Below are 13,224 nucleotides of genomic sequence, written 5' to 3'. Positions count from 1 at the left end.
CAGCCATCTACGATACCCCACATGGCAGCTTCATGTCATAGTTGCTAGCTGTCTGACCTTTCAGAAATCCAAACATCACACACCCTTCAGCCCCATCGGTGTGCGCACATCATTTCCGTGATGGTGTCAGCCAGCTCTTCTATAACATCAAGTACGTCTACGTTTGTTTTATGAAAACACTGACAATTAGTGATTCAATTAAAACCCCTTTGGATTGGGTGGGATGACAGAGGAGGGGAAGTACTATCTTCTTGAAAAAGTTCTCTGTCCTAAATGTCAACACAATAAACATGCAGATGTAGCATTCATGTGTTTGGGAGTTATCTTTTCTACAATGAAAGTGAAGGACTAGAGAAATGAAATCACTGAATAGGATATATAGGATACCTCAGATCATGCAATAAATCACATGTCTTAGGTCAGGTTGTGACAGATGGATTACCACTTTGCTGTTTCTCATATTGTAAAGTAACCTTCTAGAGTGGTGTGTTTCTCATATTGTAATGTAACCTTCTAGAGTGGTGTGTTTCTCATTTTGTAATGTAATCTTCTAGAGCGGTGTGTTTCTTATATTGTAATATAACCTTCTAGAGTGGTGTGTTTCTTATATTGTAATATAACCTTCTAGAGTGGTATGTTTCTTATATTGTAATGTAGCCTTCTAGAGTGGTGTGTTTCTCATATTGTAATGTAATTTTATAGAGTGGTGTGTTTCTCATATTGTAATGTAACCTTCTAGAGTGGTGTGTTTCTCATATTGTAATATAACCTTCTAGAGTGGTATGTTTCTTATATTGTAATGTAGCCTTCTAGAGTGGTGTGTTTCTCATATTGTAATGTAATTTTATAGAGTGGTGTGTTTCTCATATTGTAATGCAGCCTTCTAGAGTGGTGTGTTTCTTATATTGTAATGTAACCTTCTAGAGTGGTGTGTTTCTTATATTGTAATGTAACCTTCTAGAGTGGTGTGTTTCTTATATTGTAATGCAGCCTTCTAGAGTGGTGTGTTTCTCATATTGTAATATAACCTTCTAGAGTGGTATGTTTCTTATATTGTAATGTAGCCTTCTAGAGTGGTGTGTTTCTCATATTGTAATGCAGCCTTCTAGAGCGGTGTGTTTCTTATATTGTAATGTCATCTTCTAGAGCGGTGTGTTTCTCATATTGTAATGCAGCCTTCTAGAGTGGTGTGTTTCTCATATTGTAATATAACCTTCTAGAGTGGTATGTTTCTCATATTGTAATATAACCTTCTAGAGTGGTATGTTTCTTATATTGTAATGTAGCCTTCTAGAGTGGTGTGTTTCTCATATTGTAATATAACCTTCTAGAGTGGTATGTTTCTTATATTGTAATGCAGCCTTCTAGAGTGGTGTGTTTCTCATATTGTAATATAACCTTCTAGAGTGGTATGTTTCTTATACTGTAATGTAGCCTTCTAGAGTGGTGTGTTTCTCATATTGTAATTTAGCCTTCTAGAGTGGTGTGTTTCTCATATTGTAATGTAACCTTCTAGAGCGGTGTGTTTCTTATATTGTAATGCAGCCTTCTAGAATGGTGTGTTTCTTATATTGTAATGTAACCTTCTAGAGTGGTGTGTTTCTTATATTGTAATATAACCTTCTAGAGTGGTGTGTTTCTTATATTGTAATATAACCTTCTAGAGTGGTGTGTTTCTCATATTGTAATATAACCTTCTAGAGTGGTGTGTTTCTTATATTGTAATATAACCTTCTAGAGTGGTGTGTTTCTTATATTGTAATATAACCTTCTAGAGTGGTGTGTTTCTCATATTGTAATGTAACCTTCTAGAGTGGTGTGTTTCTTATATTGTAATGTAACCTTCTAGAGTGGTGTGTTTCTTATATTGTAATATAACCTTCTAGAGTGGTGTGTTTCTCATATTGTAATGTAGCCTTCTAGAGTGGTGTGTTTCTTATATTGTAATATAACCTTCTAGAGTGGTGTGTTTCTCATATTGTAATGTAGCCTTCTAGAGTGGTGTGTTTCTTATATTGTAATGTAGCCTTCTAGAGTGGTGTGTTTCTCATATTGTAATGTAATTTTATAGAGTGGTGTGTTTCTCATATTGTAATGTAACCTTCTAGAGTGGTGTGTTTCTTATATTGTAATGCAGCCTTCTAGAGTGGTGTGTTTCTCATATTGTAATATAACCTTCTAGAGTGGTATGTTTCTTATATTGTAATGTAGCCTTCTAGAGTGGTGTGTTTCTCATATTGTAATGCAGCCTTCTAGAGCGGTGTGTTTCTTATATTGTAATGTCATCTTCTAGAGTGGTGTGTTTCTCATATTGTAATGTAACCTTCTAGAGTGGTGTGTTTCTCATTTTGTAATGTAACCTTCTAGAGCGGTGTGTTTCTTATATTGTAATGCAGCCTTCTAGAGTGGTGTGTTTCTCATTTTGTAATGTAATCTTCTAGAGTGGTGTGTTTCTTATATTGTAATGCAGCCTTCTAGAGTGGTGTGTTTCTTATATTGTAATGCAGCCTTCTAGAATGGTGTGTTTCTCATATTGTAATGTAACCTTCTAGAGCGGTGTGTTTCTTATATTGTAATGCAGCCTTCTAGAGTGGTGTGTTTCTTATATTGTAATGTCATCTTCTAGAGTGGTGTGTTTCTTATATTGTAATGTCATCTTCTAGAGTGGTGTGTTTCTTATTTTGTAATGCAGCCTTCTATAGTGGTGTGTTTCTTATTTTGTAATGTAACCTTCTAGAGTGGTGTGTTTCTCATATTGTAATGTAACCTTCTAGAGTGGTGTGTTTCTCATATTGTAATGTAGCCTTCTAGAGTGGTGTGTTTCTCATATTGTAATGTCATCTTCTAGAGTGGTGTGTTTCTCATATTGTAATGTAACCTTCTAGAGCGGTGTGTTTCTTATATTGTAATGCAGCCTTCTAGAGTGGTGTGTTTCTCATATTGTAATGCAGCCTTCTAGAGTGGTGTGTTTCTTATATTGTAATGTCATCTTCTAGAGTGGTGTGTTTCTTATATTGTAATGTCATCTTCTAGAGTGGTGTGTTTCTTATTTTGTAATGCAGCCTTCTAGAGTGGTGTGTTTCTTATTTTGTAATGTAACCTTCTAGAGCGGTGTGTTTCTTATATTGTAATGTAACCTTCTAGAGTGGTGTGTTTCTCATATTGTAATGCAGCCTTCTAGAGTGGTGTGTTTCTTATATTGTAATGCAGCCTTCTAGAGTGGTGTGTTTCTCATATTGTAATGTAACCTTCTAGAGCGGTGTGTTTCTTATATTGTAATGCAGCCTTCTAGAGTGGTGTGTTTCTTATATTGTAATGCAGCCTTCTAGAATGGTGTGTTTCTCATGTTGTAATGCAGCCTTCTAGAGTGGTGTGTTTCTCATATTGTAATATAACCTTCTAGAGTGGTATGTTTCTTACATTGTAATGTAGCCTTCTAGAGTGGTGTGTTTCTCATATTGTAATGTAATTTTATAGAGTGGTGTGTTTCTCATATTGTAATGTAACCTTCTAGAGTGGTGTGTTTCTCATATTGTAATGTAACCTTCTAGAGTGGTGTGTTTCTTATATTGTAATGTAACCTTCTAGAGTGGTGTGTTTCTCATATTGTAATGTAATTTTATAGAGTGGTGTGTTTCTCATATTGTAATGTAACCTTCTAGAGTGGTGTGTTTCTCATATTGTAATGTAACCTTCTAGAGTGGTGTGTTTCTTATATTGTAATGTAACCTTCTAGAGTGGTGTGTTTCTCATATTGTAATATAACCTTCTAGGGCGGTGTGTTTCTTATATTGTAATGCAGCCTTCTAGAGTGGTGTGTTTCTCATATTGTAATATAACCTTCTAGGGCGGTGTGTTTCTTATATTGTAATGCAGCCTTCTAGAATGGTGTGTTTCTCATGTTGTAATGCAGCCTTCTAGAGTGGTGTGTTTCTCATATTGTAATATAACCTTCTAGAGTGGTATGTTTCTTCCATTGTAATGTAGCCTTCTAGAGTGGTGTGTTTCTCATATTGTAATGTAATTTTATAGAGTGGTGTGTTTCTCATATTGTAATGTAACCTTCTAGAGTGGTGTGTTTCTCATATTGTAATGCAGCCTTCTAGAGTGGTGTGTTTCTCATATTGTAATGTAACCTTCTAGAGTGGTGTGTTTCTCATATTGTAATTTAGCCTTCTAGAGTGGTGTGTTTCTCATATTGTAATGCAGCCTTCTAGACTGGTGTGTTTCTCATATTGTAATATAACCTTCTAGAGTGGTATGTTTCTTATATTGTAATGTAGCCTTCTAGAGTGGTGTGTTTCTCATATTGTAATGTAATTTTATAGAGTGGTGTGTTTCTCATATTGTAATGTAACCTTCTAGAGTGGTGTGTTTCTCATATTGCAATGCAGCCTTCTAGAGTGGTGTGTTTCTCATATTGTAATTTAGCCTTCTAGAGTGGTGTGTTTCTCATATTGTAATTTAGCCTTCTAGAGTGGTGTGTTTCTCATATTGTAATGTAGCCTTCTAGAGTGGTGTGTTTCTCATATTGTAATGTAATTTTATAGAGTGGTGTGTTTCTCATATTGTAATGTAACCTTCTAGAGTGGTGTGTTTCTCATATTGTAATGCAGCCTTCTAGAGTGGTGTGTTTCTCATATTGTAATTTAGCCTTCTAGAGTGGTGTGTTTCTCATATTGTAATTTAGCCTTCTAGAGTGGTGTGTTTCTCATATTGTAATGTAGCCTTCTAAGAGTGGTGTATTAAATAGTTAACATGGCTTTTTCGTCAATTTCCTAGGGCAAAAGAGGACAGAGCAAGAGTAATTGGTCCTATAGTGGTACTGCGGGTAGTTTTGTGTGGCCTCCACTTTGCCATCGTCACTCGTCTTTAATGGTTAATGACTAATTGCTAGAGGGAATATCACATACACATGCCTAAGCACTTACTCCAGCAATTAAAAAATCATCAAAATGTTTTATCTACAGAATCAGAAGACTTTCATTTATTTAATGGGTGCATCCACACAACACTAGTATTAATTTCACTCTACTGATCATTTTCAGAGAAGCACACATTGACCCTCTGAGAAAAGGAGGATAAGCTTGTTTCTGATAGTGATAGTTGATTATTGTTGGAATGGGAGCAACGTGAAAAAAAAATCATTGACAGTCCTCTTTCAAACTAGCGTCAGCTACTTAAACTATCCACACTGATGTCTCAAGAGTTTACTAAATCTTACTTTGTAAATTAATAAAACAGATTTTGGTGTTGGTGAGAGAGCGAGCGAGAGGGAGAGAGAGGGAGAGAGAGCTCTCACAGAAAGTAACACGTTGGTCTTAACTGGTTTCATCCTGTGCTGTGTGGGGTTGTGTGTGGAAGACAACTGGTTCTCTGAGCCCTGAGATTGAAGCTTCAAGTTCACAAGCTTTTTGGGAGGGCTCCCACAATATTTTTCAGAGAGAGAGAGAGGTATCTGTTACTGCAGTTTCCGTTTACTTCTTAAGTGTGTTTCTCCCCGAAAACGGATGATGACGGGGGAAATTGGTGAACAGTCGGCTTTAGTAACCAACTGAACACGAGAGCTCAAACCTTTACAGGATCCGTCATAAAATATCCCATGGCCAACAGCCGAATCATATTGAATTGAATATAGGCAATAATATTCATGGCTCATCTTTCTATTCTGTACCGCTTTGATGCCTCAACAATATTCAGATAACAATCTGTGAAGGTGTGGCCTGAAAGTAGGACTAAAGGATATTCAGAACTCTGGCTGTTTTCTTTCCAGTCAGTCCTCCTCTTATCCCCTACCTACTGAAAGAAACACAACCAGAGGCGGATATATATATTTTGCTAAAAGGTGGAGCATAGGCATACATAATGTACCCCCTTCTGTTTGTCGTGCCCATGACTACATCACTAACTGGTTTTCATTTTTTTTTTAAAAACACTACCAATTCCCTCCGGGTGAATTCAAAACAAAAAATAGACCTTTGGGGAGAAATATCATACAAAAAAAGGCCAAACAAAATACAACGGCACTGCACCACTATCCTGGTGGTCGTCGATCGTTTCTCAAAGGGAGCCCATTTCGCCTCCTTACCCAAGTTGACCTCAGCGAAGGAGACCACTGATCTCGTGATTACCCATGTCTTTCGGCTACACAGACTTTCCCAGGACATTGTCTCAGATTGTGGGGCCCCAGTTCATCGCACGTTATTGGAAGGCATTTTGCTCCCTGTTGGGAGCGTCGGTGAGTCTCTCCTCGAGGTTCCACCTACAGTCTAATGGCCAACCAAGAGCTGGATAAGTTATTCCGCTGTTTCGTCTCCACTCAGGCCAGCAACTGGAGCAAGTTCCTCGTCTGGGTGGAATATGCTCATAACACACTGCCGAACACGTGCACTGGACTGTTGAATGTCAGTTTTGGTTCGGGCCCGAGGCACCCTGCAGTACCTGGTGGACTGCGAGGGCTACGGTCCCCAGGAGTGGGCGTGGGCGCCTGCCCCAGGACATCTTGGAACCGGGACTTTTCAGGACTTTTCAACTAACTCTGTGGTGGTCGCCCTGGCTCCGCGGATGGAGCCGCTACTAGAAGGGAGGGTAATGCCATGGTTCCACCTTTCACAAGAGGGTGGCAGAGACCGCCCTAGAGACATTAATGACAGGTGCGTCCAATTACTCATTATGATTTCCCTGTTAAAAGAGTTGTTTTATGGTTTCCTTTGCAGAAGCTTGATTTGTTTAAGCTGTGCATTTGTTTCCTGGGTGAGTTTTCAAGACTTAGTGTTTGTTGTTTTTTCCAGTGTACTGTAATCCTGCGGCTGTTTCTCAGTAAATCATTTATGTTTATCCTTAACCACTGATTTCTCATCTGGTCTCTTCTCTGCACCTGGGTCCAACCTCACCACATCACAATGACGGTCAGTCAATCCGGAAGATTGCAGTCGCAAAAACCATCAAGCACTATGATGAAACTGTCTTTCATGAGGACCGCCACAGGAAAGAAAGACCCAGAGTTACCTCTGCTGCAGAGGATATGTTCATTAGAGTTAACTGCACCAAAATAAATGCTTCACAAAGTCTTAGCAACAGATACATCTCAACATCAACTGTTCAGAGGAGACTGCGTGAATCAGGCCTTCATGGTCGAATTGCTGCAAAGAAACTACTACTAAAGGACACCAATAAGAAGAGACTTGCTTGGGCCAAGAAACACGAGCAATGGACATTAGACCGGTGGAAATCTGTCCTCCAAATTTGAGATTTTTTTGGGCTCCAACAGCCATGACTTTGTGAGACGCAGAGTAGGTGAACGGATGACCTCCGCATGTGTGGTTCCCACCGTGAAGCATGGAAGAGGAGGTGTGGGGGTGCTTTGCTGGTAACACTGTCTTGTAACACTGTCTGTGATTTATTTTCGAATTTAAGCCACAGCCTTCTGCAGCGATACGCCAACCCATCTGGTTTGCGCTTAATGGGACTATCATTTGTTTTTCAACAGGACAATGACCCAACACACCTCCAGGCAGTGTAATTAGCTATTTGACCAAGAAGGAGAGTGCTTCATCAGATGACCTGGCCTCCACAATCACCCGACCTTAACAGAATTGAGATGGTTTGGGATGAGTAGGACCGCAGAGTGAAGGAAAAGCAGCCAACAAGTGCTCAATATATGTGGGAACTCTTTCAAGACTGTTGGAAAAGCATTCCATGTGAAATTGGTTGAGAGAATGCCAAGTTGTCATCAATGCAAAGGGTGGCTACTTTGAAGAATCTAAAATATATTTTGATTTGTTTAACTGTTTTGGTTACTACCTGATTCCATATGTGTTCTTTCATAATTTTGATGACTTCACTATTATTGTGCAATGTTAAAAATAGTACAAATAAAGAAAACCCCTTGAATGAGTAGGTGTGTCCAAACTTTTGACTGGTAATGTACAACCTTGGATATTGACAGACACACACAAATAAGCATTGTCAATGGGACTCTACTCACTGGTGGTGTTGTATTTGACGCCATAGAACATCTCTGGACATGGCCGTAACACCCACTCCCCTGCAGTGCTCTTTGGCCAGCAGGTACCGATGGGATCGATGGACATGTTACAGAACAGGCCTGAGCAACAGAGAAAGGAGGGAGGGAGATAGAGAGACATACACAGAGAAGGGGATCACAAAAGGAATGAAAGGGAGAGAAAGACAAGAGAAAAAAATACAGCATTACAACCAGTGGATTTTTGTCTGTGATTGTGGATGGACAGAGGTTAAAGAGCGTAGTGTCGCAGCTGTCTAACAGAGCGAGAATGGTAAATAAAGAACAGGACATGACCACCGTAACCTGCCTAGCAGTGCTTACAGGTAACTGGCCCTGGCGACAGTAGGGTCGACCACACACACATGGTCACAGAGGTCATTACTATGGCACCAGTCATCAACGGAGCTACAGCCTCAGGGCCTGTCCAGCTGTTTTCAATTATAACAACCCCTAACTTTTCTCATGTTTGAACATTGTACAATTTGGAAAGTTGTACCATGTTTACCCATTGCAGTTGACATTTCCATCCCTCTTATATGAAGTTGAGCTAAACAGTAGAAACTCATTGGTTTGTTTAGACTACCCCTCAATCTATAAATGCCTAAAATAACACGAATAATGTTGATTGAAAGTTTACAAATACTTGAAATGTGCAAAGTGCAAACTAGGATTACAGTTACTATGCAGTAATGTACACTACCATTCAAAAGTTTGGGGTCACTTAGAAATGTACTTGCTTTTGAAAGAAAAGCACATTTTTTGTCCATTAAATTAACATCAGCTTGATCAGAAATACAGTGTAGACAGTGTTAATGTTGTAAATTACTGTTGTAGCTGGAAACGGCATATTTTTCTAGCTGGAAATGGCTGATTGGGGCGGCAGGTATCCTAGTGGTTAGAGCGTTGGACCAGTAACCTAAAGGTTGCTAGATCGAATCCCTGAGCTGACAAAGTAAAGCTCTGTTGTTATTCCCCTGAACAAGGCAGTTAACCTGCTGTTCTTTGGCCATCATTGTAAATAAGAATTTGTTCTTAACTGACTTGCCTGGTTAAATTTAAAAGTATTCATTTTTAATGGAATATCTACATAGGTGTACAGAGGCCCATTATCAGCAACCATCACTCCTGTGTTCCAATGGCAAGTTGTGTTAGCTAATCCAAGTGTATCGTTTTAAAAGGCTAATTGATCACTAGAAAATCCTTTTGCAATTATGTTAGCACAGCTGAAAACTGTTGTCTGGTTAAAGAATAAATACAACTGGCATTCTTTAGACTAGTTGGGTATCTGGAGCATCAGCATCTGTGGGTTCGATTACAGGCTCAAAATGGCCAGAAACAAAGGATTTTTTTCTTAAACTCGTCAGTCTATTCTTGTTCTGAGAATTGAAGGCTATTCCTTGCGAGAAATTGCCAAGAAACTGAAGATCTCATACAACGCTGTGTACTACTCCCTTCACAGAACAGCGCAAACTGGCTCTAACCAGAATAGAAAGGGGAGTGGGAGGCCCCGGTGCACAACTGAGCAAGAGGATAAGTACATTAGAGTGTCTAGTTTGAGAAACAGACGCCTCGCAAGTCCTCAACTGGCAGCTTCATTAAATAGTACCCGCAAAACACCAGTCTCAATGTCAACAGTGCAGAGGAGAATCCGGGATGCTAGCCTGCTAGGCCAGCAGTTGTTTTAGTGAAGGTAGTTGACGCAAACTAGCCACTTGCGAAATGCACTCATTAAAAATAACCTCTGTGATCTCGATCTTGCTAGCCACTATTTTGTGTATGGGGTATGTGGCCAACAAGTGAAGAAGGCAGTGATGCAGGCAGTTTCTCTATGACAATCTGACATTCTATTACGCACAGACATTACGTGTTAAGCCGGTACATTGGATACATAGTGGGAGGTGACTGGGTTAGATTTTTGTTGTATTTAGATCATCCCAGCAATAACCATGCGTACATCTCAGGTCTCTGTCTCCCTTTAGGGTCTTTTCCATTTCCATTTTGGTGATTTAGCATACACTCTTATGCAGAGGGATTTACAGTTAGGGTTAGGTGACAGTTTTCCCCTGTGATGTTTGTTCATTCCTGTCATGCCTGTGCATAAAGATGAAAGCATGATAAAATAATCAAATATTTCCGATTCATGGAAAATAAGCAGATGTGATATACACAGAAGAGGTGAGTCACAATCTGCGTGGCTGTCTATGGACCCGTAATCCAGCGCGAGCCACTGACGTACTAGCAACATCTGTGTTAACGTGCTAGCGACACTCTAGTGGAAAACATGCTTACAGGTAGGAGCAAACCTGTACCTGGGGATTAACACCTCACAGCGACCTTCCATGATGATCATACCAACAACAAAAATACACATGTGGAATAAATGTGACAATAAATGTAAAACTGCAAATGCGATTTTCACACGTGAACGCTTTTCCCTTGTGAAAATGCAATTATACTTGTGAGAGGTAGTTTTTCACGTGGGAATTTGTCTTACATGTGGAACTGCAAATTTGATTTTCAAATGAAAATGAAAATGCTTCAAACGTGAAACGACATGTGAGATACCATCGCATGTGAAGTGTTCCAAAACCACATGGTTTCACATGTGAAAGGATATGTGATCACATGTAAAAATCCACATGTGAAACTTGATGTGAACTTTCATTACATGTAAAGTGTTCCAAAACCATGATTTCACATGTGAAATCTCACATGAAATGATGTGATTTTTCCGTAAAGGGTTATGGTTGGATAAATAGATGGGAGTAAGAGAAGGGAACACATAAGCAAAATAGGAGGTGTCTGTCTGGGTACATTTAGCGTTGTCGGACTACATATGCTAGTGATTCGATGAGTCTTAAGGGGAGAAGACTTTCTAATGTTTTTTTTTCTTCCCCAAAGATTTAAAACTTCAGTGAAGACATCCAATCCTCAAATGAGAGAGGTAGAGATGCTGGAGGGATTTGAAAACCTAGCACAACCCCAAACACGATTCTGATAAACTAAAACGGGGATAAAACGCAAAGTTGGGAAGCTGCAGGCAGTTTAAAACTAATTAGAGCACGTCAGATTGGAGGAGGCAAGCAGGCAGCCCTCATTTTAGCTGATAACATTACTCCGGGCTGTGGGAGAAAAATGTGTTACTTATTAATCAAACAAAGGGGACTGTAATTTGTCCTGCACAATTTTTACAACTGCAGGCAGCTATGCATCATGGGCTGCCAAAAAAAAAAACCCTGATGCATAGCGATTGGCCTTTGAGAAAATCCTCCCCTTAATTTCACGGAGGGGGGTCAAATGTTTTGTAGCGACCAGCACAGGCTATGTGTATTATGTGTATTGCTATTAGTTGGTCGTGTTGTACTTACCTGTACCCAGTGTTCGCGGGGTCCGACATGCCAATCAACCTGCTATCTGCCAATCACATGAATGCCTGAAATGTTCTGATGCCGGGCATCCTGGTGGATGGTGTAGTGGAGTGTTTGGATGGGGGGTTAGCAATGGGATGGAGCATTGCAAGTTAAGACCATGTTTAGCCATTGTTCTCTCTCTTACGTCTGGTCGTCACAAGAGAATGTCACGGTTGTTTTATAGGGTAGCTTTAATTTATTTGGCGTGGGCTATGGCCAAACAGTAACCGTAAATTCGTAATCTCCATCCTCTGTCTGGACAAATGTTCATGTATGATCTAGCCAGGTCATTACATTGGTGTCAGAAGTAAAAACGTAGATAAGAGTTAGCCACCTAGCTAGCTGACTACCGGTAGCTAGCTAACGTACGTGACATCGGGGGTTGAAAATGCTTTGAGGGAATCCAAAAGTGAAGGGGGAGGTAGGGGACGACTATGGCCAAGGAGGTGCATGTGCATGGACGTCGGGGGATCTGGCTGAGGAGATCACCAGGGCATTGGAGCACAGAGGCCGTTTGAGGGAGACCGCTAGAATGATGTCGGCTGAAGCGGTCATGAGTACTTCGTCGACTGTGCTTCGTGAGGATTCTGGTGGGCGGACCGAAGGGGTGACGTCGAAGCTGCGGGAAGAGGAATCTGGGGCTCAGGATGTAAACAAACATGGCGGCACCCAGTTCCCGGCTGTGTCCGAATCTGTTAAGACCCAGAAGTATTCCGGTGAGGTGGTTTGGGAAGCTTTTCATGCTCAGTTTGAACTGTTAGCTCATTTAGGGGGTGGTTGGATGAAGAAAGGGCACTGCAGTTGGCTTTATGCCTGACGGATGATGCTCTGTCCTGTTTGATATTGATTTGCCCCGTGGACAGACGTGATTATGGGGCTTTACTGGGAGCACTGAGGAGGCGCTTTGGACAGTGTGTACAGCCCGGGCTGCTGCGCTCAGAGCTGAGTAATAGACGCAGGAAGCCTGGAGAGCCACTAAGGGTGCTAGCTAATGACATTGAGAGCCCTGGTCCCAGGTCACACGCCCTGGTCCCAGGGTCTGCTGGGGGTGTGGCCAGCCAGGCCATCTGCGCCGGATTTCCCCATGTCCCCCAGAGCTCAGGGAAATGGCTCAGGGTCCTCATAGACGGGGCAGTGTGAACCCCTGGCTCGCTTTCCCAACCACCACCATCTTCAGGAGGATCCCACCAACACAGATGGGGGAGCAAGGATCCAAGTCCCCCAGAAGCAGACGAGGGCAAGCGGATGGAGCCTGTTGTTGTGGTGGGCCAGACCTGTGTTAGGGACTTTTGTCATGTCCCTGTCACTGTGGAAGGGGTGCCCAGCTCTGTCCTGGTGGACACTGGGTCCATAGTAACCCTGGTGAGGCCGTATATTGTGCAAGGTTGGATTCAGATTGAGCCAACAACTGTGCAGCTCCACACAGTCACAGGTGAGCTGGCACACATGAAAGGGAAGGAATAATGCCCTGACAGTAGGGGGCAGGACTATGAGTCATCCTGTGTGGGTGGCGTTTGTGCAGGGACCTTGTATCCCAGGAGACCTAAATGGGGGCACACTGGGCAGTCACCATGGCCCCCCCTAATGTCACATTCACACAACTCAACAACCCCTTTACTACAACAGTTAAAGCAGCAGAGACTCATGGCTGCCCCCCCTCCCAACATCTGTGTGTGAATTTTCTCCAGCCCCACTGTCACCTGCGGCTGTGTGTTACATTCCCCCAGCTACCTCCATGACACATCCCTGACACATCCGTCCGTGAGCCCCCCCCCCCCCCCCCCAGCC

At 41.5% G+C, this 13,224-nt stretch overlaps 1 protein-coding gene across 1 annotated transcript in view; it reads right to left on the bottom strand.

Annotated features, from left to right (window-relative positions):
• The window catches only part of LOC139423892 (corticotropin-releasing factor receptor 1-like), a 155,588-nt gene that overhangs the window by 64,498 nt on the left and 77,866 nt on the right, over nucleotides 1-13,224 (bottom strand). Inside the window, exon 4 of the mRNA XM_071175533.1 lies at nucleotides 7,988-8,107. Within this exon, the coding sequence (XP_071031634.1) occupies nucleotides 7,988-8,107 (120 nt within the window). The remainder of the gene's footprint in view (nucleotides 1-7,987; nucleotides 8,108-13,224) is intronic.

This window comes from Oncorhynchus clarkii, chromosome 13 (genome assembly GCF_045791955.1).
Source record: "Oncorhynchus clarkii lewisi isolate Uvic-CL-2024 chromosome 13, UVic_Ocla_1.0, whole genome shotgun sequence".
In the NCBI taxonomy this organism is placed as follows: Eukaryota; Metazoa; Chordata; class Actinopteri; order Salmoniformes; family Salmonidae; genus Oncorhynchus; species Oncorhynchus clarkii.
The sequence above is the reverse complement of the archived record's forward strand: the minus strand, read 5'-3'. Positions and strand labels throughout refer to the sequence as shown.